The sequence below is a fragment of the Podarcis melisellensis genome, assembly GCF_964234715.1.
Source record: "Podarcis melisellensis genome assembly, chromosome: 7".
Lineage (NCBI taxonomy): Eukaryota > Metazoa > Chordata > Lepidosauria > Squamata > Lacertidae > Podarcis > Podarcis melisellensis.
This window is the reverse complement of record NC_138539.1, coordinates 36,019,276-36,045,256: the sequence shown is the minus strand read 5'-3', so window position 1 is coordinate 36,045,256 and position 25,981 is coordinate 36,019,276. Positions and strand designations below refer to the sequence as shown.

At 40.5% G+C, this 25,981-nt stretch overlaps 1 protein-coding gene and 2 long non-coding RNA genes across 3 annotated transcripts in view; 2 read left to right on the top strand and 1 right to left on the bottom strand.

The window, feature by feature from the left end:
• Positions 1-14,453, top strand: part of RAB2A (RAB2A, member RAS oncogene family) — a 32,814-nt gene extending 18,361 nt beyond the window's left edge. The window contains exons 6-8 of the mRNA XM_081917663.1: positions 963-1,074; positions 9,922-9,990; positions 13,316-14,453. Coding sequence (XP_081773789.1) covers positions 963-1,074; positions 9,922-9,990; positions 13,316-13,411 — 277 coding nt within the window. The 3' untranslated portion in view covers positions 13,412-14,453. The remainder of the gene's footprint in view (positions 1-962; positions 1,075-9,921; positions 9,991-13,315) is intronic.
• Positions 4,203-9,914, bottom strand: LOC309373459. Its single transcript, XR_014170052.1, has 3 exons — positions 9,261-9,914; positions 7,310-9,217; positions 4,203-6,935 (listed from the first exon to the last, which is right to left on the bottom strand). It is a non-coding gene; the product is annotated as an uncharacterized lncRNA (long non-coding RNA).
• Positions 14,454-22,438: 7,985 nt separating the features above from the next.
• Positions 22,439-25,536, top strand: LOC309373449. Its single transcript, XR_014170038.1, has 2 exons — positions 22,439-25,299; positions 25,392-25,536. It is a non-coding gene; the product is annotated as an uncharacterized lncRNA (long non-coding RNA).
• The last annotated feature ends 445 nt before the right edge of the window (positions 25,537-25,981 follow it).

Here is a 25,981-nt window from a genome sequence, read left to right as displayed (position 1 = left end):
AGCTTTAAAATACGAATAATCATTAACGTGTCTGTTGCAACCATTCCTCATAGGGGAGGTTGCCCCCTGATTCTAAACCGAGAAAAACCATTTAGGCTAGTGGCCAGCACTACATCTTACATTGGCTAATTCCATAACTTAAATAAGTGTTGAGTGAAGAAACATTGCATCTTGTGTTAGGTTCCAAGAGTGTCAAGGCCTGCGAGAGAGGGGCTGCTTGCTCTAAACACCACCTACAAAGAGTGGTCCGCAAGACCAACTGTCTGGGGTGAGGTTTTGACAAACATCAATGTAGCCACATAGGAACTTGCAGTTATTCAGAACTGATCTTGGGCTGCTAATAATACATGTCCCATATAACTTATGAAAAGAGATTTTGGAGGAAGGAGTAGGTAAAAGTGACCAGCAGGCATTTGTATGTAAATGAAATGTTACTGTATTAATATCCATTCAAAATTTATATTTTCTGGTTATGAACTTAGATAGAAGCTGCAGTTAGAAAGCTATACCACAAAGTAGCATAAGGATGCATAAGCTGAGAAATGTAGACAGGAATGTCCTGTTTCCCACAATCTGGCTAATGAGGTTCATGAAAATGGCAGCTGGGATCCTGTCTGAAAAGCTGCCGGGAGTCATTTTTCCATATTATGCTGTCAGTGTATTTTTGAGGAGATGCCTCTCTTGTTAGAAATCAACATTGATAGTTCTTTGTCATGATGCTTTTGGAGTGACTGCATGTCTTCTCTGCCATCCTCCTTCCCATTTTTCTCTCCTCATCATTGGTTTTTAATCAGTAATAGTGAATACATTTCTTTTTAGTCACTTAGAAGGTGATTAAGGTTCTATATTGGACTTCATCAAATGTATACCTAGACAAATGGACTTAATTTTAAGTAAAGATATGTGCCTAGGTGAGTTAGCTTGTGCTTGTACAGGGAACAACTGATGTCTTGTTTTCTTAGTGATCTAGAGTCTAGAAGAGAAGTGAAAAAGGAAGAAGGTGAAGCATTTGCACGAGAGCATGGGCTTATCTTTATGGAGACGTCTGCCAAAACTGCTTCCAACGTAGAAGAGGTAATTTGGTGTAATTCATTTTATATTACATGATTACTCTCTGAGTATAATTTAGGTGGGAAGTTAGAGACACAGCTTTGAGATCAAAATAATGTCTCTGGATCTAATCAAATCTCCAGGATCCTGATCTGGTATGAGTCATTAACGAATGCCAAGTAGTAAGTTTTGTCTCTCTCCATCTTCTCTTCTGCTAGTTATTTTCATCATTCTAGGTAAATGTTTGAGATTTTGGAAAAAGAATGTGCGTCACCAATTCATAATATTTTGTTAATTGAATATAAAATACAGGTGTCCTCCCACTTATGTGCGATCGACACACAGCTAGAATGTAATAATATAATTATCAAAGGGTGTTTGGACAGGGGAGAAAAATAATTGACAAATTAATCAAGAAAAATAAAAGTGATTTGGAAAATTGGAAAGAATTATTTTCCATTTTCAGTACACATGCTTTTAAAATATACTTGAGATGGTCCTTTAGATCACTTTCCCAGAGGTCATGGAAGAAATGCTGGTGCTTGAATAATAAATGAGGCTGGGGGGTGGGGAGCAGGGAATCTGCTGGAGATAATGATGGCAGTCATGTCTCACACCGGAAGTTACTTTCAGAAGAAAGATACTAAATCAGGAGTGTCAGTTACAAATGGATATGCAGAACCAGACTCTAGTCAGTGAACAGCTAATAGTCACATTCACAATTTTCATACTTTTACCTTATTTAGATGCCCAAACATAATTGTATTTAAACATTAGATTTTTCTGAAGCTTATTCCCCCCCCCCTTAAAACTGAGTAATGTACCCATGTAATTGTTGCAAGTCAGGGCAGACTGTAAGTTTCTTACAGAAACCTTGAGGCATGGAACCCCATGTTGGGCAAGAAGATTAGCCCAGTGGCTTTCAGAGGGGCAGACTTGAACTTCTTGTCCCTCAATTGGGACATATAAAATTTAACTCAGTCACTTGAAAGCTGAGTTAATTGACCCCTATCTCTCCACCGTATTCCTCAGTTCCACATAGCTTTAAAAATTGCAGTCCAGTGCACCTTCCTCTCTAGGAGTAAAAGGTGAAAGGACCCCTGACGGTTAGGTCCAGTTGCGGACGACTCTGGGGTTGTGGCGCTCATCTCGCTTTACTGGCCAAGGGAGCCGGCGTACAGCATGTGGCCAGCATGACTAAGCTGCTTTCTGGCAAACCAGAGCAGTGCACAGAAACACCATTTACCTTCCCGCCAGAGTGGTACCTATTTATCTACTTGCACTTTGATGTGCTTTCGAACTGCTAGGTTGGCAGGAGCAGGGACCGGGTAGCAACGGGAGCTCACCCTGTCACGGGGATTCGATCTGCCAACCTTCTGATCGGCAAGCCCTAGGCTCTGTGGTTTAACCCACATAGTGAGTGGAGTTTACTTGGTGAAGTTTACTTCTGAGTAAAAGTTGGGATCCGCTAGATAAAAAGAATATGTGGTTTTCTTATCTTCACCTTTTCTTACATTAAACAAGTTTTTTGTATATAAACTAATCTGATGAAGGCAGGAGGCAGATGCTTCTGCTTTTATCAGTGAACAGCAATAATCTACAAATAAATGAACTACTGTGCTTCAACAAATCTCATGTGAAAATGCTCAGGTAAAACTGGGAAAGAAATGACCTAGCTGTAGTTTTTGTGTACAGTGGACGCTTGGGTTGCAATCATGATCTGTGCGCTACGCACATTTGCAACCCGCAGCGGCGCGTCTGCGCACATGTGGGTTGCGATTTGGTGCTTCTGCACATGCGCAAAGCGCGATTTAGAGCTTCTGCGCATACGTGACTACCGAAACCCGGAAGTAGCCCGTTCCGGTACTTCCTGGTTTCGGCGGGTCCATAACCCGAAAAAACGCAACCTGAAGCGTCTGTAACCTGAGGTATGACTGTACTCAGCCATGGCCCCATTTTGCCTTCCCCAAATGCTTGCTAAACATTCACACCAAATTCTGCATCCAACCCCATTTTCTAGTCTCGTTATACAGTTTAACATCTTCTAAGCTTTAAATATGAAATTGACAATGTCACATGATTGTCCACCAGGGTGCCCATCCAGAATTCGTGTTGCTAACAAGTGGTAGACTTAAATTTATTCATTATCCTGTGATGTTAGGAGGATAACAGGTACAGTGGTACCTTGGAAGTTGAATGGAATCCGTTCCAGAAGTTCATTCGACTTCTAAAAGATTCAGAAACCAAGGCGCAGCTTCTGATTGGCTGCAGGAAGCTCCTGCAGCCAATCGGAAGCTGCAGAAGCTGCATCAGTCGTTTGGGTTCCAAAAAACATTTGCAAACCGGAACACTCACTTCTGGGTTTGCAACGTTCGGGAGCCAAAATGTTCAACTTGCAAGGTGTTCATGAACCAAGGTACGAGTGTAATGCGAAATTCTCTGGGACACAAATAAAGTTGAATCTGACCTTAATAGTGGAAATGGTTTGTGCTCCTGAGATTGGTCCTGCTTTGGTGCAAAACTTTTTTGGGAAGGCACAAACTTCTTGATGAATATTTCTTCTATAGTTCCACATTTTCTCCAACTTCAATGTATTAAGTCTTTCATGTTAGCCAAGGAACATGAGATTTATATCATCCCTTAGTAATGTGCTCAGATCATGTGATAGGTGAGGATTTTTTCCTGGTGCATTTTGTTCATTTTACTTAGGTGTTTGTTTTTTGCAATTTTATCTTGCTTTCCCCTCTACATATCACTGTGTTAGCTCTTGCGCTGAAGTCCTACTCATGGGCTTCCTGTAAGTGCTTGGTTGGATGCTGAATTAGATGGGTCTTTGGCCTGATCCTCCTACCACATGTGTGATTTCTTCCTTCCTACACCAGTTTTCACTATTTTTTACTTTATATTCTGCACTCATTACTCTCCCCCCACTCCATTTGCCTTCATCCCACATCTCTCCTTTCAGTTCTCACTCTATGTCCTGCAAGTTTTAGGGTCTCTTGCTCCTTTCCTTTCTGTTTTCTGAAACTATTGTATTGCAGTGAACCCTCGGGTTACATTACCTTCGGGTAACATAACTTGGGTTGCGAACACTGCAAACCCGAAGTGTATTCTTCTGGGTTTCACCGTGCGCAGAAGCGCTGTATTGCGCAGAAGCGCTGTATTGCGCAGAAGCGGCTCCTCTGCTTGCGGACTTTTCGGGGTACGTACAGACCCCTGGAATAAATTACATTCGTATCCAGAGGGTCCACTGTACTTTCCACCACAGATCACGTCCTCTCACAATTTAAGTTATCATTTTTATTTCCTTCTGCCATCCTCCTTTCTGTTTTCACAGAATCCTCTCTAGTTTTTCCTTAGTCTTAGTCTTTTCCTTTTCCATAGAATTAGTTGTACCAGAAGTACTTAGCCCACCTGCAACTAAAATTATTGGTAGAGATTAGCCCAATAATAAAATTGTTGTTGTTGTTGTTGTTGTTGTTATTAACTAAAGTGCTTATCTACCTTGCTCATCTTGTCTAGATTACCTCAACATTCTCTATTGGTTTTTCCTACTACAATGGAACCTCGGTTTTCTGAAACGTTCGAAAACTGAGGATCAAAGGGCAGTCAGCAAATTCAATGGGAAAAAATGGAAAAACGTGCCTTGGAACCCACTTGACTTCTGAGGCACATTCGAAAATGGAAGCATTCACTTCTGGCTTTGGGGCAATTGGCTTTCGAAAAGTTTGGCAGCCGAAATGTTTGGAAACCAAGGTTCACCTGTACCACTTATCATCTGTCACTTCAGAGTACCTTGCTAAAATATGCTGCTGTTGTAATTTCTCCCTTGTTCGTAAATCTGGTTTCCTCTCAATTGCCATGAACTTCAGAGCCATAGTCCTCAGAAAGTTAATTCATTAGCTCTTCCTTAAAGGCACCGTTCATACTTCATGGTAAATTATAGTTAATAGTTCTTCCACTGGGGAGAAACAAACCAGACTCTATGGCTTGGCATTATATTTGCTCAAGAAAACTGATTTATGAGAAGAACAATCATGGTTTGTTTCCTCCATGTACTAGTGAAGTAGTATGGTTTATTGTTTAGTGCAAATTGGTCCAAAGAAACCCTAGTACAATTGTCACAAATTCAGGGCACTTTTAAACTAGTAGGTAATATACAAAAATTAAGAAGTGTTTCTCAGTTTTTTAAAACTTGCAGACACAAGACATGCATCTACCAGCAACCAAAGTAAGCATACAGAATCTTATATGTAGCGCACTGCTGTGTGTTCAACGTCTGTACATCAAGTCACAGATTAAACATTGGCATTGTTGAAAGGACTATAACAGGTTGTTTTTGGGCTCCCTCCTAAAAAACTGTCAACTAGAAAAAGAGGGAAAGGAGCTTCTGTATTTGCTGCCTCAATATTATGCTTAGTAATAGTAGCTTTGGCTGCAACAAAAAATGGCTGCTGCATGGATGCACGCACCAGAAAATCTGGCCCACAGTTTGAGAACCACTAAATTTTAGTGTCAGGGAAGATTTCTAAAATATTTTAATAACACTGCTTGAACATGCCAAGGGTTTGTGGTTTTGATGGCATATGGCAATGCATAGGGTTTAGTCAAACACTGTGCATAAACAGAATGGATTTCTGCTCACACAGCAGAACATATTCTTCCTCTCTTACCTGCAGCCCCTCTGTGCCTCGAAAATGTGCTCTGACAGGCCCCCAATCCACCAGAGCAGATTTAGGGAGCAATGAAGGGGAAACAGAAGAAAGGGAAGTCCTGTTGCACAAACAAAAGTTTGTTTTCATAACATTGGATTCCACCCACATCCTCAATTTCTGAGAAGCCTAAGCTTAATATGCATAATAATATTTAGTGAATTAGGGGAAAAAATAAAACTATACTATTAGAAATTTTCTAGTTTAATATTGAAAATCATTGACCATTGTAAATATAAATTAATATTGAAAACCACCAGGTGGCAGCATGTTACATGAAGAGAAAAGTCAGAATCTGATTATTTTAATGTTCTGTAAAGAGAAAGTATTTTTCTTTTTGTAGCAAAAGTCATGTTCATAAATTTTGAGTTTTATTAAATCAACCATTTATTTATAGGTGTTCTTGTTGTGCATACTAATATGCCAATAAATTTTGCAAGTTTGTTGACAAGCTGCAACCAACATATTGTCTATCTTTAAAAATGTGTCTTGTCCCCATGTTAAACCTATAACATTTCCATAATTTGCATCTTCAGTCAGATTATGCGGTTATGGATTTATTTAAACTAAGACAGATTGGCATACTGCTGAATCTTGACACCGAAAAAGAGGATAGAAACATGTGAGACTTTGGCCTGAAATCACACGATGTCATTAGGCTTTCTCAGTCCTACCAACTGATATCTTTTCAACCAGAGATAGAATGATAGAATTGTAGAGTTGGAAGGGATCCCGAGGATCACCTAGTCCAACCCCTGGCATTGCTGGAATCTCAAGTAAAGCATCCACGACAGATGGCCATCCATCTTCTGCTTAAAAACCTCTGATGAGGAAGGAGAGCCCACAACCTTCCGAGGGAGTCCATTCCACTGTCAAAATAGCTCTTACTGGGTCCTACCTTCCAGAGCAGGAGAAAACAAGCTGGTTCTCTCTTCCATATAACAGCCCTTTAGATATTAAGATGGCTATCATATCTCCTCTCAGTCTCCTCTTTCCTAGGTTAAACATACCCAACTCACTCAACCATTCCTCATAAGGCTTGGTTTCCAGACCCTTGATAATCTTGGCTGCCCTCTTCTGCACATGTTCCAGCTGGTCAATATCCTTCTTAAATTGTGGCACCCAGAACTGGACACACTAGCCAAAGAATCCTTTTAGTATTACTTTTAACCTCTTGCAGGGGGACGCAGGTGGCGCTGTGGGTTAAAGCCTCAGCGCCTAGGACTTGCCGATCGAAAGGTCGGCGGTTCGAATCCCTGCGGCGGGGTGCGCTCCCGCTGCTCGGTCCCAGCGCCTGCCAACCTAGCAGTTCGAAAGCACCTCTGGGTGCAAGTAGATAAATAGGGACCGCTTACCAGCGGGTAGGTAAACGGCGTTTCCGTGTGCGGCTCTGGCTCGCCAGAGCAGCGATGTCACACTGGCCACGTGACCCGGAAGTGTCTCCGGACAGCGCTGGCCCCTGGCCTCTTAAGTGAGATGGGCGCACAACCCCAGAGTCTGTCAAGACTGGCCCGTACGGGCAGGGGTACCTTTACCTTTACCTTAACCTCTTGCAAGCTGGAACTCATTCAGAGCTTTGGCCCACCTGACTTCTCCCTGCAACTGTTGGCTACTTGTTTATACTCTTCCTTTGGGATTTCCCTTCCATTTCTTATACATTCCCTTTTCCTCATCTCAGTTCCTCTGTAAGCTCTTTATACAGCCACACCGGTTTCTTTAGATGCTTCCCGCTTTTCTTTCTTGTTGTGCCTTCAGATGTTGGAGTTAATAAATGCATGGCAGATTCATAGTCTACCATTGACCTATGATCACCTTCATAGGATATTGGCATTATTTCGCCATTATAATGGATAATTGTCAGAAGCCATGAGTTTTGTTGGAGTGAAAGAGTAAGCATATTTTAACAGTTATACGTTTACATAACATGAAATGGAGAAATTGCAAGCGTTTTATCTAGGTTATAAAACTAAGAACAAAACTTGGTTTTTATTTGTGACTTGTTTGGGAAGTGCAAACTACAAACCACTACCTCTTGTTGGCATTTGTTTCATATTGGCTTACCATGACATGTAGTTTAGCCACTATCTGTGTAGACAGTCATAAAAGTGCATGGGAGCCTCCCACATATATGGGACTTCAATCATGACATTTTAGTTGCTGTATCATGACCTTTATTTGCCATCAGTACGCTTCTTAATAGATGTCTAAATAATGCCATACTCCTCTTTGCATGTGCAGATGATTTGGATTTAATGCCTGATTTTTTAAAAAAATATTTTAAGGGTGAGCCGTCAAGATGAACTAATATTTGAGAACTGAATTTTTTAAAAGTTGTTTTATGAAAACAAAGCAGATTGCATAAGAGATTACAGTTGTATGAAGTTCCAAAGTTATAAGTAGTTTTCAATTACTATGGCATATTATGCCCTTGCAGTAATTGGTGTTTTATCAGAAGCCAAAATACAATGTATTTCTTTTTTTATATTGAAAACTTCCATTTCTGAAGAATGCAAATCAATTCAGAGTTGGCTGAAAGCCAATTTCTGAGCTCCAGTGCACGTTTGAAAAACCTACTCACTTCCTAAGTGCCTTGTGAATCTGCAATGATTAATTCTTCTCATTATTTTGCTGCAAATTCTCATGACCCTCTGTGATGATTCGATCACCCACTTAGAGTTTATGCATATTCATATCTTTCCACTCATGGCTGCAGTTGTTCAAGTCTCCTTCACTGGCTGTGGTATGCACTTGGTGCAGTAATTGAGCTGCAGTAGATTGATTACTCTAGGGAGCTGTAAGGCCTTTAAAGGTGAAAACATATCAGTCCTGTTAATTAGGAAACAAAGCTCTGGTGGCAAGTTCAGCAGTCAAATGCTTCCAGTGTAGAAATGAGGAAAGGTATGATTTGTTCCCCTCCATGAACTCTGTTTACTTTTTAATATTTGAATTAGATTTGTGACCAGGCGTGGCAAGCTTGAGTAGATGATAGCTGCATTGTAGGGTTTTAAGGAGTCAAAAGAACTTGATGTGCGATATTGGCTAACTTTGCTACTGCCATTAAAATCTTACACAGTATATTGTCTTTCAAATTCTTCTCATAGTATTAAACGGGGAAACAAAGCCATTTTGTGCATTAAATAATAATTGGCTAATACGTTAGGCATGGTAATAATTTAAAGTCAATGTTTCCTGTAGACTTTTGGGAGCGGGAAATGTTTTGTACTTTAAGATGATACCTCTCCATCATATGTAAGGTTGTCATTATTTTTGTGAGAAATTTTGAAAACAGTGGGAGGGAAGTTTGGCTTCCTTGAGCTAAAATGCATCTATAGTAACATTGCTTGCTATGTAAACAATATTGAAGCTAATTCGGTTTCAGAAGCCTAATGATAAAATGCAAGGAAGGAGAGCAGGGGGGTGAGATAAAAGTTCAGGGTTATAAGGATCAACAGGAACTTAGTTCTGTGGACATAGGCAGACATTGCGCTGTGAAGACACAGAAGGTACTCAATAGATGTTCTGATCAACACTCTTGCACTTATGTATCTTGTAGATATTGTTAATATACTTCCTATTTTTTGACTATAGCTATATAAGCAACTTCACTAAAGACCCCTGGGTAAACTTAGCAGTCATGGAATAATGTGAGATCATTTTGTGGCTCAGGACCTGGTTAAGTAACAGGAAGCTGAGAGTAGAAATAAATGAACAACGCTGCAAAGGATCAGATAGCCAATGGTACAAAAAATTGTCCGTGTGAGACTCTGCATAGCCACTTAGAATATAACATTATGGGCTAGATTCACAAGTAGTTTGCTTAAAAAGTTGCTAGGTTGCTATATAGTAAGGAGTGGGCACTTTCTAGCGAATGGGAAAAGGAAAAAAAGTTTCCCCCTCTTTATGAAACATCCCCATTTAGTGGAAAGAGGGGGCTCTGCTTAATCTTGTTGCATACATACAGATAATCCTAATCCTTCCCCTTCCTGCAAGACTTTCCAGCAGGCACTGAAGAGCCCTTCATGTCATCTTCACTGGGAGATTCACACACACCCTACCTTTACTGGGACAAAAATTCTGTGCTTTTATTGTGTTATATTTATGAAGTGCACATATCCATAATTTGGGTTTAAAGCCTCAAATTTTATTATTTATTTTTCAGGCGTTTATTAATACAGCAAAGGAAATCTATGAGAAAATACAGGAAGGCGTTTTTGACATTAATAATGAGGTAAGTTATTCAAATGTTAGAATGATGTAAGAGACAAAATAACAATTCTCACATCTTGCACCAAGCTCGTTACACACACTGAACGTATGCTGAGCTCCTTGTATACTCTGTTTTGGGGTAGATATAGTTAGAATTGTGGAGTATGAAGTATAAAATTCCTCTCTCCAACCAAGACTCAACTTTAAATCTTCCAAAGAAAAAGTATCCATCATTTGTATCCGTTTCTCCATATGATATCAGCAACTTTCAGAAACCATTTTCCCAGTAAAAATGAGTAGTCAAAAGGATAATTTGTCTGCCACATGTGAGTTGGGTACTGTCAGAGACAGAATAAATATGAGACGCATGAAATTTTTACTATATTCAAGATTTAGCATGCCATCTTATGTGTAATTACATCAGAGTAAGGCCTCTTGAACTTGGGATTTGTTTCCAAGTCAGTAGCCATAGGACTGAGGTGTTAAATGGCTAGGTTCTATATACGTGGAATTTGTCATCTCTAGTTTTGCTCATTTTGAGAGATTTGAAAACCGTATTTCAAATAGGTGTACATACCATCCATGTCTGCAGATTCTTTAGTTCATGGGCGTCATATTGATGCATGCTGAGATCTCCGTGGTATGTTCTTCAAAGTCTCATAATATACTTCCTTAATTGAAAATGACAGATTGTCATAGACTGGATGGTCAGAGCTAGTCTTTCATCTCTAGGTCACTGATTCATTAATTGGGAAGCTAGTGGCTGGAATCCAAACAACCACACACATCATTTCATACATCCTAGGGAGCTTCGAGCATATGTTTCTTGAAAACCAGACTGTGTGCTGCATTGCAAACTACTTTTGAAACTGAGGGAGATTTCAAAAGTAGTTAGTGGTTTTTCATGGGATCTGTTGCTAAAAGAATAAAAGTAAAACCCCATTAGGCACATCCAATCTTTGGGACTATCTAAAAACTATATTGGGATACAGCCCTTATTAGGTGTAGTACATTTTATTATGTTATTTCCTGTTTGCCTTTTATTTGGCAAATGGCTGTGATGAAATAGAATTCTAATATTTCAGACCTAGAGGATATTAACTGTCAGATGAGACCTTCCTCCAGTTTTACTTTCTGTTGAAACACATTCCTCAGTAAAATGCTTTGTGTTACAAACTCACAACTCTGGCAAAGTTGTCATATGCAATTACTTTTAGAGAGGTCTAAAAGTAGAGGTCAGCATCTGGAGGTTCCAGTATGACCAGGCAACAGTTCTTCCCTTCATTTATGAGACTGTAGAAAAGGCTTTGGAGGGTTGTCTTCAGAGTTATTCTTCCATTCTTCTTTATTCTCAGTTCTTCTGAAGATTAAATACTGGAAAACTAATATGAGTTAGTTTTACTTTTCTTAAATTTTGCTTATTTTTGACAAAGTGACATCACCTTACTGGTTTTCTCTGATGAAGATTATCAGTCTCCGGTAGTGAATATGTAATTTGAATGTGGTCTTGTGTGTTGAGAAATTAATTTTATTATCTAATAGAAAATGTCTGAAAACTAACATGTGCCCACAAGTCAAGGGAAAACTTATTTGAACAGGATAATCGGCTCATAAAAGTGATGGAGTGAATTCACTTTGTTACAATGTCACCAAATCCGTATTAGGACAATTACCTCTTGAGACCAACCAAAATATCACAAAATAGTGTGCAAGTTTTCAAGTTCTCCAGAACTCTTCATCAGGCTAGATAGTAAACAGGGTGATGGGGTAGAGAGGAGCTTTTTTGGCTGGACAGCAGGTGCAGGCTCCATGTCTTCAATGACAACTATTTTCTTATGGGTCTAATGGCTATCTTTATATAAAGAAAACAAATAAATCTAACTGTTCAGTATTATTTAAATTTAAAATATGGCACATGCAATACTTTCTGAAAATGAAGCTTCCTTAGAGGAAACGTTGCATCTTCACAAGTTGTACTACTCATTTTGTATTAGTTCTGTCCAGCCTCCTCTGCATATGAGAGGGGTTTATCCATAACAGCACATATTATAACCTTCCCCTGTTCATGCTGGGCATGTTTCTGCTGTGCCTTGAAGAGCTGCAGGCCCCTGGATGTGTGTAAATGAAGTGTGGGAGGGTCTAGAATTATCAGGAATAGTGGTACGACTAGCACAATACCAGCATGAGAAGGCAGGGTTACACTATATACTATGCCTCTCTCCTTATTTTCCCTAGTACCATTTGAACTATCTCATTCTCATCTGATAACTAAAGAACATATGGTTTAAAGTTAGCAGTGGATAGCATATATATTGGACAGTAATCATTGGCTCTGAAAAAGAATGCTTGTTGTATCTGTCGAGTTTCATATAGAATCTGACTGCTTTACTGTGCCTTATGGAGATTTGATTGCCGTATGCTGTCAAGAGCCAACAGTGCATGCTATTTACTTGGCTCAGTGCCAAGTCTGGCTCCTTGATTCCTCAAGAAGTTGCTACCAGCCCAGAGGGGGCAAAACCAATGAGCCATAGGGCATGCTTTTTATTAAAGAGGAGTCAAAGAGCGAAAAGAAACCACATCAGCTGCTGTCAATACTGAGCTAGTGCCAGAAACCCCAAGGCTACTACTGTTGCAGAACAACTGCCAAGCACTATAAATCTGAGATTTACTGTGACGCAAAGTTTCCTTAAGAGCTTAATTTCTGAAGCTACTGTATTACTTTTCTTAAAGTGCTGTATTTTTAGGTAAAATCCACTTGAGGGAGTGTGGGTTAGGATATAAGTGTAAGTTTGATGAATGAAAGAACTACTCTGTGTGTGGTTCTTGGCAACTTGCCATGTCTTTGGGGATCATAGAAATTATTGATGACACAGAACACTTGTATGCCCTTAGTCTGTACAGCTGACTCAACATAGAAGGAAATGCAGTAAAGAGAAGAAAAGGGTTTGCTGTGTGAGACCAGAAGAAACCTGAACTTCTTTTGGTGGGACCAAAGGTTTATTAGGCATATTAAGAATTTCTACTGTTATGAAACAGTTTGAAAACCTTCTGTGTATAGGTTTGGCCCATGCTATATACATTAGTACCGGCAAGGATAGATTATTGGATTCTGTTGTACAGAAATGGTGAAAAAATGAAATAATATATCCTATTCTTGATTTTTGTTTCCTTAATTGCTACCAGACATTGTTTTTAATAGGATTTCCCCCCTACAGCTCGATTATCATGAAAAGGAGACAATAAGTTTAGATGTTCATAAATCAGAAGTAGATTAACTACTTTAAAATGCTGTAGCCTGTGGCAGTGTTCCAAAAATATTAATGTGCATTCAACTTTTATTATTTCAGGCAAATGGCATTAAGATCGGCCCTCAGCATGCTGCTACTAATGCAACACTTGCAGGCAATCAGGGAGGACAACAGGCTGGTGGAGGCTGCTGTTGAACCTATTTTTACTTCCTAGCTGCCTGAAGGGGCCTACTAACTTGTTTCACCCTCCCCCGCTCAATTTCAACTACGACATGAAATTATTGTAAGATGGCATCATGTTGCAGAAGACTTTATTCTTCAAATTCTTGTACAACTTTGAATAAATGGTTAATGTTCACTTAAAAGACAGGTTTTGGAGATTGTATTCATATCTATATTTCCATTTGATTTCTAAGTCAATTGATGTGATTATTTTTTGTTAAATGTTGTCTTGTGCCCTTGACTACGAACTGTATTAAACACTACAAAGTCATCTGAGTATTTTAATCAGTTTGTGTAGTTAGGTTGCCCAACTCCAGTGGTTTCCTAATGTTTAATATTGTAGAACTGTCTTCAACTCTTGTCCATTTTCAAGGCTCTAAAGAAAAACAGAAGGACTCTTTTCTGTATTTATCATTTACTTTCTGTATATATAGTTTAATAACTTGCTTGGGTGTATTTGCCAAGCTATAATTCTTTAATGCATTTGCATAAATTCTATACATTTAGAGCTTGGAACTACAGAAGCATTATTAGGAATTTGCTTAGATGCTGAATTTTAAACCTTATTGACATTGTTAGCATGTTTGTCCTTTTGTCATTATCCTAGAGTCCAAAAAATGCTTTATGTATAGTATTAGAAGCTACATATGCCTATTTTAATGCCAAATGTTTGCTATTTGCTCACAACTTCCACAGCACCTCTTCAGAAATGGATTAGCTGTTTGCCTTAATTATGTAGGTTAAACATATTATAATGAATGAAAAATACAGGAAGCATTGAAACTCATAAAATGGCACATTATGAAGACTTCATATTTCTTAAAACGTTATTTGCCTCTTCATTTCTAGGTATATTTCCATCAAGGATAGTTTTTCAACTTAGATGTACAGTGGCTGTGTAAAGTTGATTTGGTTCTTTTTCTTTTTTGGTGACAACTTGTAATCTTAATATGGTAAGCATCTTGTCTATTGTGAAGGGGGTGTGACAATAAAACTGCCAGATTGAAAATCCTGATTAAGGCCAAACTTGGAAATGCTTTAGTGCTGTACTCCACATGATTTTTTCCAATTTTCCCCATGCTTCTAATGAATTAGTATACATCACTGCAAAATAAACTCCTGTTTAATTATATATTTCAAGTAGAGAATATTAATGACACTCTTTAACTAGATGAGAGCATCTTTTCTTGACCCTAATCTGTATTGCTGGGTTTTCCAGGGTAAACTATTTATAGATATGTTCAAATGGAATACCACAATTCTTGCTCTTCCATATTTAGGTTGTCTTGGTGGGCATACTTTAGCTGAAGAACGCAGTTTGGAGTCCAGTTATTCGTTACAGCTGTATCTCATTCGTTCCTCTGAGTTCAGAGCAGCACCTGAGCTTCACAGCAATCATGAGGTGGATTAATCAGAGAGATGGTGACCAGTCCGTACTTAGCAAGGAGCCAATAACTATTTGTTGACAGGTAAAACAAAGCTTATCCATTTGGTACCTGTTGCTGAGAACTACTTCGTACATTTAAAAAATCACCCCCACCCCAAAAAACGTTATTTAACAAAGTGAAGGTTTGTAATTTTTTTTCAATTTTGAATCTACACATTTAAAGTATATTTAAGGTCCATTTCTAAGCTAATCTTGTACAAGTGATTTTTCCTTACATAATAATACAACTGCACAAGAACTCACAAATGCATTTCTAGATTAATTGCAAGCATGTGTATAGTCTCAAAGACGGTGCACACAATCAATTTAGCATTTAGTTATTTTAAGCATTTTCTTCTCTTCAGCTGAAAAGGCACCCAGGGTGGCTTAAATGTGATCTGTTTATTCAAAATATTTACATACCACCCATCATCCAAGAGATTTGGGGCTGGTGAATGATTGTTTCTATCAATACTAAAACAAGCAATATTATCATTATTTATTAAATTTCTGTACTGCCCTTCATCAGAAGATCACAGGGTGTTTTACAATATAAAGATGCATACCATAGTGACAAACAATAACAGCCCCACACCGTTTTAAAAGCCATAGATCGTTTAATTAATCAAAGACCTGGGAGAAGAGGATAAATAAAATGACAGCATGGACAATAATATGAAGCAGAAGCTAAAAACATAACGTGGCAGGTTGAGGTACTGCACAAATTAAAATGCCTGGAAAAATAGAAATGTTTTAACCTGGTGCCAAGAAAAATACAGTGGTACCTCAGGTTACATACGCTTCAGGTTACAGATGCTTCAGGTTACAGACTCCGCTAACCCATAAATAGTACCTCAGGTTAAGAACTTTGCTTCAGGATGAGAACAGAAATCGTGCTCCGGAGGTGCGGCGGCAGCGGGAGGCCCCATTAGCTAAAGTGGTGCTTCAGGTTAAGAACAGTTTCAGGTTAAGAACGGACCTCCAGAATGAATTAAGTACTTAACCTGAGGTACCACTGTGGTGTATGGACTAGGTTACCTTTTAAACTAGCATATTCCAGGCACCAATGTTGAAAAAACCCTCTTTGTTACATAACACACTTAAAGAAGGTACTTGGAAGACCTTCATTAGAAATTTTCAAAACATGGGTAGGCTTCTATGGAAGAGGCATCATTCTGGTGTTTTTCAAGTTTAGTTCTACTACTTCAGATTGTGGCTAGAAGGGAAAAGCAGCTGGTGCAGTTCATTAAACGCTAGTTTGATGTAAGCAAACCTAACTTAAAAGCCTGGACCTCTCCTGACAGGTTATTCATTGGGATGACCAGGTCTGTTTCAGTGCCAAAACCAGGCCTGTGTCCAGATAATTGGTTTCATTGAAAAGTGTCTGGTGTTGGATAGCCACAACCCTCTCTTACACTTACATCAACCACAAGAGACTGTTTAGACTGATTTGTTGCTTTAGAAAGCAGCTTCATTCACTCCAGAGCACTTCAGAGGCTACAAAAAAACCACCTTTCTGCATCCTCCATTTGCTCATGAGGAAATTTAAAAAATGGCTATAACTCCCCACCACCCTTTGACTGAATTGAATGAAGTGTGTGGGATAATGAACATGCCAAATTCAGAGAAAATGCTCCAGTGTATGACTCCAAATTTTGATGAAAAAACTTTGGAAGAAACATTTTCTTATACACAGAAAAATACGGTACATATTCTACCTTGCTTGAGCTGGTTCATAGCCTACCTATTGCAGATTTGGTACTAAGCAGCTAATAGACTTTTCTCAACAGGTATTGTTAATTCTCCTGTCAAATCAATACATCAGATATATTAGAGGTGTTGCTTTAGCATTATGAAACTTTGTAGGTGCTGAAAATATGGTTGGATGAAAGAACTTTGTTATGACAGTACATATGAGATCTGTCATACACATAGTTGGCCATTGCCACAGTAGGATAGTGATTACAAGCACCAAGTCAATCTGCTCCATATTACTGAATGGAACGTTAAAAAGCAATGTTTATATTTACATAGAAGTGGGTACATCAGATCAAATGGCCACTAGAAAACTCCATGGCTGAAGCTTTGTAGGAAGAGACCCCAGCAGTGAGATACATTTTTCTTAGGTGTAAGTGTATTTCAGAGTTTCCATTTACATACAGTTTGTATGCATTTTATGACAGGGTTGGAAAATCTGTGGCCTTCCACTGTTGTTTGACTACAACTCCCATCATCCTTGACCATTTGTCATGCTGGCTGGCTGATATAATTAGAATCCAACAACATGGAGGGCCATACGTTCCCAGTCCCTGCCTTTAGACTAACTTTAGAGTTCAATGTAATGTAAAAGGTAAAGGGACCCCTGACCATTAGGTCCAGTCTTGACCGACTCTGGGGTTGCGGCACTCATCTCGCTTTATTGGCCGAGGGAGCCGGCGTACAGCTTCCGGGTCATGTGGCCAGCATGACTAAACCGCTTCTGGCGAACCAGAGCAGCGCACGGAAACGCCGTTTACCTTCCTGCCGGAGCGGTACCTATTTATCTACTTGCATTTGACTTGCTTTCGAACTGCTAGCTTGGCAGGAGCAGGGACCGAGGAACGGGAGCTCACCCCGTCGCGGGGATTTGAACCGCTGACCTGACCTTCTGATCGGCAAGTCCTAGGCTCTGTGGTTTAACCCACAGTGCCACCCACATCCCTTCAATGTAATGTACTCTTTCTAAATAACAGCAGAATCTAGTGCATGTCTACTCAATAATTTCCACTAATTTCAGTCAGTTACTCCCACGTAAGCAGGTTTAGAGTTGCAGTATAAGCATTTGTAGTTACATATTTTGTCATCTGTACTTGTTAAAATACCTTTATCTCCTAACTGCCTCAATATGAGACAAGCTAAGCAGTTTTAAAACTACAAAATATTAAAACCATACTACAAATATAGGGGAAGTATGTTTTTTGCAGCAAAATGAATAACCGGTATATAACTATTCTTACTTACACAAAAATATAATTAACTCCACATATTGGTGATTTCTCCCAAGAGGAGGCTTATATACATATGTTCTTGTACTGCTCCTTTTTCACTGGTCGAGGTGCAGAGTTTCTTTTCTAACTACATCGTAACTTTGTTAATATTATACCATACTAATTTTGTTTTATTGTGCCACTGAAGTCTCAGTCTGTAAATAATCCATGTCGGTACTATGTAAGTAGCTGATGAAATGTCTTTACTAGGTTTGCTGCGCATGAAAGAAACCACATCATTTGGTAATAAAAACTACTAACAGACTCTAACAAAGCCAAGACCATGACAAAAAGCAGCATGTTATGGATCTATCACTTCTATTCTTGGGACTGATTTTATTATTTTTGGACCTATTACAAGCCCTGTGTTAAATATTGTGGATGATAAGAGGAAACAGACTCTTGGCAAATGTGGAAAACCAATTACAGTATATTACCCTACTCAGGCTACAGTAAAGGAGGATCTGAGCCAGAGGCTTATTCCCTGCTTGCTTTAGCAGCTGAAAAGTTTTTCCTACTGTAGAATTGGCTTCAGTTAAAAGACTGTTGCTACGAAAACCTCACTGTATACAGTGCTGACTAGAGAGGGTGAAATTGACCCACTAAGTAGGGCTGTAGTTCTGTCAAGGGGTGTGTAATTAAATAAATCACCTTTTCTTATAGATAAGAATGCTCACTTTAGAAACTAAATGTGCCCTTGTATACAACATTCAAGGACCTCAGCCCTTCCTTACATAGGTGAAAAGGCTAATGAAGTTTTACATTAGATTTTTTTTTTAAAAAAAATCATAAATGTGTCTTGATTTTTTTTTTTTTTAGCACTAAAACATTTCAAATGTTCTGTTTGGCATGACTGGCCTTGTAAACTTTGGTAGACAACTGCAATATTAAGAAGCTACTCACATACCTTTTTCTCAACTTATCCACAGCCACATAAAGCAAATGCTTTAACATTTCTGAAATATGTTTAGAACTATAGTCATACCTTGGGTTGAATATGCTTCAGGTTGAGCGCTTTCGGGTTGCACACCATGGTGATCCGGAAGTAACGGAACGCGTTACTTCCGGGTTTCGCTGCTCGGGCAGACGGTCAAAATGACGTGGGTTGCGTTCGCTTCAGGTTGCGAATGGGGATCTGGAATGGATCCCGTTCGTATCCAGAGGTACCACTGTAGTGATGAAGAATAACATGGGGTGAGGAGAGTACAGAATACATACACCTCTATTCAAAGTTTCTTGCCACACTACAAGTTGAGTCCAGATCCAACCAAGTTTGGGTCTTGTAATGTTATCAACGAATGGGCAACTGCTGCTAGCAAACCAGGAAGTAAGGAAGGCCTTATGTTGAGGCAGCTGCCAGCCAGCTAAGTGAGCAGAATCCAGGCATTTGCAGGTTACAATTTCTGAACTGGGTGCGGTGAATAAAGAAGTTCTTTCTTGATTTTTGTAATAGCTTGGTTTACCTAGTGCAGTTCTAAACTGAGTCAAAGGACGGTTGCCCATTACTACTTACATGTCTACGTCCCTTGTTTTTGAAATTCTGCTCCTTGCTCACACTTAGTGGGCTCTGAAATATTGTGCCTCTGAAATAAAGGATTCTTTATGCAGCCAGTGATAATTACTTGTGTGCCTGACACCATCACATGTGAGAACTGTGGAGGGACATCAATAGTAGGAGCTATCTGGTACAATTTAGTTTCAAAATAAGGTACCTCCCAACCAATACTTTTGTTTTAGGAGAACTGCAGAGAGAACCTTAAGCTCAGGCTTTGGTGACCTTCAATGCACATGGATTTTATAACTATTGAACTAACAGTGCAAATGCCTCTGTTTGGGCTTCAGTTGTGAGAAAAGATGTGTTAGGCCCAAGTCATTTAAAGGCCATAAATTAGAACAGGCCACAGCAGTGGCGTAGCATTGGTTGTCAGCACCCAGGGCAAGTAATTTGCGTCCCCTAACCCGTGGATTTGCGCCCCCTAACCCTAACCCCCAGATGTTGCGCCCGGTGCAGCCGGGCCCCCCTGCACCCCCCACACTACACCACTGGGCCACAGAACACTAGTGTGAAGTGCTAGGTAACCCAGGGCATGGTACTCATGATAAGGCAAATTCCATGATAAGGGTAATTAGGAAGGAAACTGAAAATAAAACTGCCAGTATAATAATGCTGTTGTACAAATTGATGCTGTGATAGTATTTAGTTTCGAATACTTGCATATTTTCCACAGACATCTGGTAGGATGCTGGATTAGATGGGCCATTGGCCTGATCCAGTGGGCTCTTTTGTTCATAGAATCATAGAATTGTAGAGTTGGAAGGGACCCTGAGGCTCATATATGCAGGAATATGCAGCTGTCCCATACAGGGATTGAACCTGAAACCTTGACATTATCATCACCACGGTCTAACCAGCTAAGCTATCTGAATATTTATTTCCATCCTGTAGACAGTACCACTCACACACAACCTGCAGTTAACAGCAACAGCTGCCATGGGTGCTGCTGACATTACATTTTGCACCCTCCCACCTGTTCTTCCATTTTTAAGTACAAAAGACTCAGTCTTGATCTGAGTTAATTATTTTTTATTAAGTCATATTTAATGTGCAGCATAAACCAGACAATTGCCCATCAATAATATTCCACATGTACAGTATCCCTAATCTTTGCAGTCTCTTAATTTAATGCAGAATACTGTAATCTAATTTCACAGTGACTTCTCATCCCCCCCCTACTTTTATTCAATGCAAAGGGTCAAGAAACATTACCATGCCCTCAAACATTTCTCTGATGAGAAAAGGGATGTCCCATTCCATAATGATAATTTTACTATTTATACCTCATACTGGGTTGCCCCAGCCACTGTGGGCAGCTTTGAACATATATAAAAACATAATAAAACTTTTTAAAAACCTTCCCTATACAGGATTGCCTTCAGACGGCTTGAGAGTCGGACAATGCCATACCCTCCAACATTTCTCCAATGAAAATACTGTAGTGACATTCTAAGGAAAAGTAGGACATTTCTGAGATCATATCAGAAACCGGGACAGCTTCTCTAAATCAGGAACATCCCTGGAAAATAGAGACACTTGGAGGGTCTGCATTACCTTTCCTTTGTGGTACTCCAGATGGTTATGGACTCCAAATCCCATCATTTGTGCCTCTCGGCCTTGTGACTCCGAGTGATGGGACTTGGAGTCCAGCAACATCTTCTGTTTAGTCGCGTCCCCGCCCGCCCCCCGCCCCCGCCTGCTTTTGGGGCTTGGTGCTTCCAGAGCAACTTACTCGAGAGAAGGAGAAAAGATTGTGCGAGATTAAACTCTGCATAGATCTGACCAATGCCAGGTTTTTTTGTGTTTCCTAAATCACACTTCTGGCCACGTTGCTAGTTTAGACAAACGTTTCTGCCTGGGCACCCTCTTTCCTCCTTTGCAAAGCGGGAAGAGGGAAAACACGAGCCATTTCTCAAAGCGGCAGAGAAAGCGAAGCCTTTGCAGAGTCACGACTCTGTCCTGAGCCCAGCGGGGTTGCTTTCTGAATACAAACGTGCTTCAGGATCGCGGCCGAAAATGGCCCGAAGGTGCCGAAGCGGGCGCTCTTTTGTGAGCAGCTCGGCGGCGTTTCCTGCGGGAAGCGCTGAAGGGCTGCCAGCCAGAGCGGCGGCGGCTTCTCCCATTTCCTGTGGGCGCACTGCTAAGGGAACCGCCGGCGAGGCGCGAGGGACTCTCCGCCGTCCTGCTCCGGGGAGGAGGAGGCAGGCGGAGGGCGGACTTGCCGCTCGTGGGTGGGGTCTCCGTTTCCTCGTGAGGTTTCCTGCCCGCCCGGAAGGGTTGTGGAGGACGGCGGCTTTTGTTGTGTGTGGAGGGCGGCGGCGGGGGGGGGGGGCGACGACTCCCTGCCTGGCTGAGGCGGCATTTTCTGCTTCCTGCGTGGGATACTGTTGCGCGGGGAAACTCTGCAGCTGTGAGGCACGGGGGGCGGGGCGCACGACGGTCTCGTTCGCGCGTGGAGAAGAGGAGGGTTGCTCTGTGGGGTGGCGGGGAAGTGTGTGTGTGTGGCGGAGGGATGCTCTGAAATAAGGTGACTTCGCCCTTTCCCGCCTCAGGGAACACTCGCTGCCTCTTCTCCCCTGCAAGCCGCTCTTGCGCCTGCCCTTTTAAATCGGCAGGAGGACCTCTTCGCGAATTTACGGGATTAGCCCGGAGCCACCTGGTGCTTGAGATTTCCCCTCCCCCCCTCTCTCTGTGTCTCTCTCTCTCTCTCTCTTCCCCGCCCACTTCTCGAACTGACCCCCCCCCCGCCTTCCCTTGGGACCGGGGAACCTGCCCGCGCCTCGCCAACCCAGCTCAGAGAATATATTTCTCTGGCGGGGGGGGATGTCTTTTCCCATTGGCTCCGGTTCACAGCCAATCGGCGCGGCGGGCGAAAGTGCCGTCAGGGAAAAGGAAAACCCTGAGACTGTGACGTAAGAAACGGAGTGGAACAAGGGGCGGAGGAAATGGAATCCCGGGAGGAGGAAGGAGGACTCGGCGATAGGTGTGTGCGAGAGAGGGAGGGAGGGAGGAGTGGAAACGGGGCGCGCAAGATGCCCCCCCCCCAAACAAGGCTGTGCAGTCTCGAGCCCTGGATATGATCAGTGGCTTCTAAAGAAGAGTTGGGAAGGAAGCAAAATTCCGGAAAGGGGGTGTGGGGATCGGAGCACACCCCAAACTGGGGGGGGGGGAGAGTGCTGCTTAGTGGGAAGATAATTGTGGGTTGGGGAGGGGCACCTTGGAGAGCGGAAGTTAAGAGGTGTTTGTGAAGTAAGGAAAGGAAGAGGTTACAAAGCAGAGGAAAATGGGCTTGGCACCCTAATGTGGAAGTGGGGAGGATGGTGTTCTTACAGTCTGGACCAAAGGGTTTAGGCTGACGAGGATGTGTTTCAGACATAATGGAGCAGGATCCAGCTTGTTCTTACACATTTTTCTTTTCTTCTCTCTTGCAGGTTATGAAACCCTTTTCCTCTTCTTACCAGTATGCCATTAAGCACATATTTTATTATCTGTCATCAACAGTCCTTACTAATGTTTCCCCGAAACTCTTCCCGATGAGAACCTGTTTTTCAAGAATAGGCAATTTTATTTAGCTAACTTATTATAACTTTGTCCTCTTCTTTCCCTGTGCTTTGACCTACTTCATATATTCTAAACGATAAGTACTGTATTTTTTAAAGGAATTGTTTTTGGCATAGTTTCATATTTGTATTGTATATATGCAAGCAGACTTTGCAAATCTCATGCACAATATTATTTTGTGTAGTTGCAAAAGCATTTCTTGCAGCAGATTTTGCAATGTGTTTGAGTGATTCACTTTGGATCTTTTGAACTTGGTCACAGCTTCTCATTTCAGGAAGTTTGCTTGTCACAACACTACCCTAGACCTCAATCCAGTCCAACTAACTTCTTCTTTTACTCAAGCTTACACTTCCTGAGACACACACACACTATATATATATCACACACGCACACAGCACAAGTTAACTAATCCACCTGGAAACATCCTGCACTGGAACATGATGCCTTTTCAGGTCCTCTCCCTTTCACTTGGTCCCATCCCTGCCACAGTGCCATATTCCCTTATCCCTCTAGGTTAGTACCTCATAGTCACTTTTGCTGGTATAAGATTTATTTTTAAAAATTGTTGAAAATCTGACAACAAATATGCAGGAGAGGTAGCTAACGACTCAATTTAAAGCAATTATTCTAAAAAGATCAAATTGTAGGTTCCCTGGGCTTTTCTGACATAACTTTCTGTTCATTTAGTTGCTTTTTGAAGTGCTAGTGCAAGCATATACCATTGGAAATCATGTGAGAATCATTTTTCTCCATAATGTTCTCTGGGACAATCCTGGGAACAGAATCTTAACTTCTTACTGGATTTTTTTTTCTTGCTGAATCACCTCAGGAATAGTTTCTAGTCAGTGTAACCATTCTGCATGTCACAGAATTAATTCTCTATAGAAGCAGAGATTGTTAGCTAAAATAAAGTATCCTAATAAGAATTAGCCTCCTATTTTGTTTTGCATTCAGTTACTTCTTTGCTGCCATTATTAATGCATAATGATTGTTTCAAAGTAGTGTGGACAAGTCTTTTATAATTTTACATTAAAATAATAATTGTGATTTTTATGATGAATGATAGCAAAAGCTATGTACTTTTGTACTTGTTTCTTGCCATGGCAAAGGCTCTCAGTTATGTATATACCGTATTTTTTCATGTATAAGACGCCCCCTATTTTGGGGGACTCCAAATTAAGAAAACACCCCTCAGCACTACCCATGTATAAGAGTCCCAATTTTAAAACTAATTTTTTGGTAAAAAAAACCCTAGTCTTATACATGGAAAAATACCGTAAATATATTTTTTATAAACACTTAGAAGAACTTACTTCCAACAGAAGTCCAGTCTAAGGGCAATGGAATAGAACTGGGCTTAGCATTTCAATCTGTGTACCATGTATATTCAGATATACACATATATAGATGTATGTATGTTAATAAAAGGGAGCCCATGCTCAGTAAAATAGTAAATATATAAGAGTTTCCAGAGGAATAACTGTGTTTGCTGCAGCAAAACCAACAAAGAGTCTTGTGATATCTTGAATACTAACATGTTTTATTGTGTAAACTTTTATGCATTAAATTTCAAACTATTTAAAGCTGTGAATATTTTTAAGATTTGATTTTGCACATGGATTTCTTGGCTTGTTTCGCTGAAGGATTGATTTGACAACACTCTGGAATATATTTGCTTTGTATTTGACTGGGTTCAACCTGTTATTTGCTTGAACAACTCTTTGCATTCTGTTGTCTTCCTAGGAAGCTACAAATACATCATTGACATGTCATGTAATATGTGAAAACCATGACAGTACATAGATGCCATGTTGAATTACTTGTCACTTAGTGAATAGATGGATCAGCTTCTATGTATTAGGAGGAGGAATCTTTCTTCCAAAAGTAGGATCCTGTAGACATTATCTATGTTCTTGAATCTGCCATGAACCAATTAATTGCAGTATGATTGACAAACTTTGCTTCCTCGTTTAAATCCAAATTGTAGTTTGTTGATGTGTACAGACAGAGGAGGCAGTGATCGCATGTGCAATTTTTGAAAAGCTGACACTGTTTTCACACCTGGCATGAATCCAGCTTAGCGGCACATGTGTCTGCTTCCTCATAGTGAAGTTGTGTTCCATCAGCTGTCGGATGTCCACATCAGCAGGTCAAATACTGGAACAGCTTGCTGCATCTACTCCAAAGACGCTTCTGTATACTTGGAGAACGTTTCACTAAGGATCTGGCTAATATGAAATCTTTGAATGTCGCTGAAATAAGACGTGTTCTTGCTTCACCATTCAGTCTTCAGGTGGGGATTGTCTTTTTTCTGGACTGGTATGTATGCTTTCCTGGTATGTTTTATCTTCCCATTATCACTTCTCCATTATTCCTTTTTGCCAGCATGAAAACAATCAACCTAAACACCAAGAAGGCCTTACAAGCAAAAGCTTGGCCACAATAAAGGATCCACTAAAAGAGAAGTGGTGATCAAAGTGTATTTATGGTACTTATTCTAAGCAATATACAATTATACACTGAAATGTAAGCGCTGTTTGTTTCTGTGCATGACCTTCTTATGAATGGTTGTGTGTGTGCACTTACATGCATGCTTCATATGCAGTGACAGGGACCATAAATTGTTGCCATAGAATTATGAGTAGGCCTGGGTGATGAAAATGTAGTTTGTGGAGAAACATTTGAAAATGGTGCATTTGAAAGAAAGAAGAATGGAATGCAGCAGAGGTAGAGCTGGGGCATGGGCCTTGGAAGCAGTACCTGTCTGGGCAGTGGGTGGCAGGCTTTGTAGCTTGAAAGTGTACTGTCAGTGGATGGGGAACACCCATGCTTGGTGAAACCACAGTCAACTCACTTTCAGGAGAAGTAACTTGAGGAACCAGTTCATACTGCTACTGTGAAAAGGCCATCAGTATGCATTCATGCCCCTCACTGCACATAACATGTTACTTATATATGCATCCGGCATTAAGTTT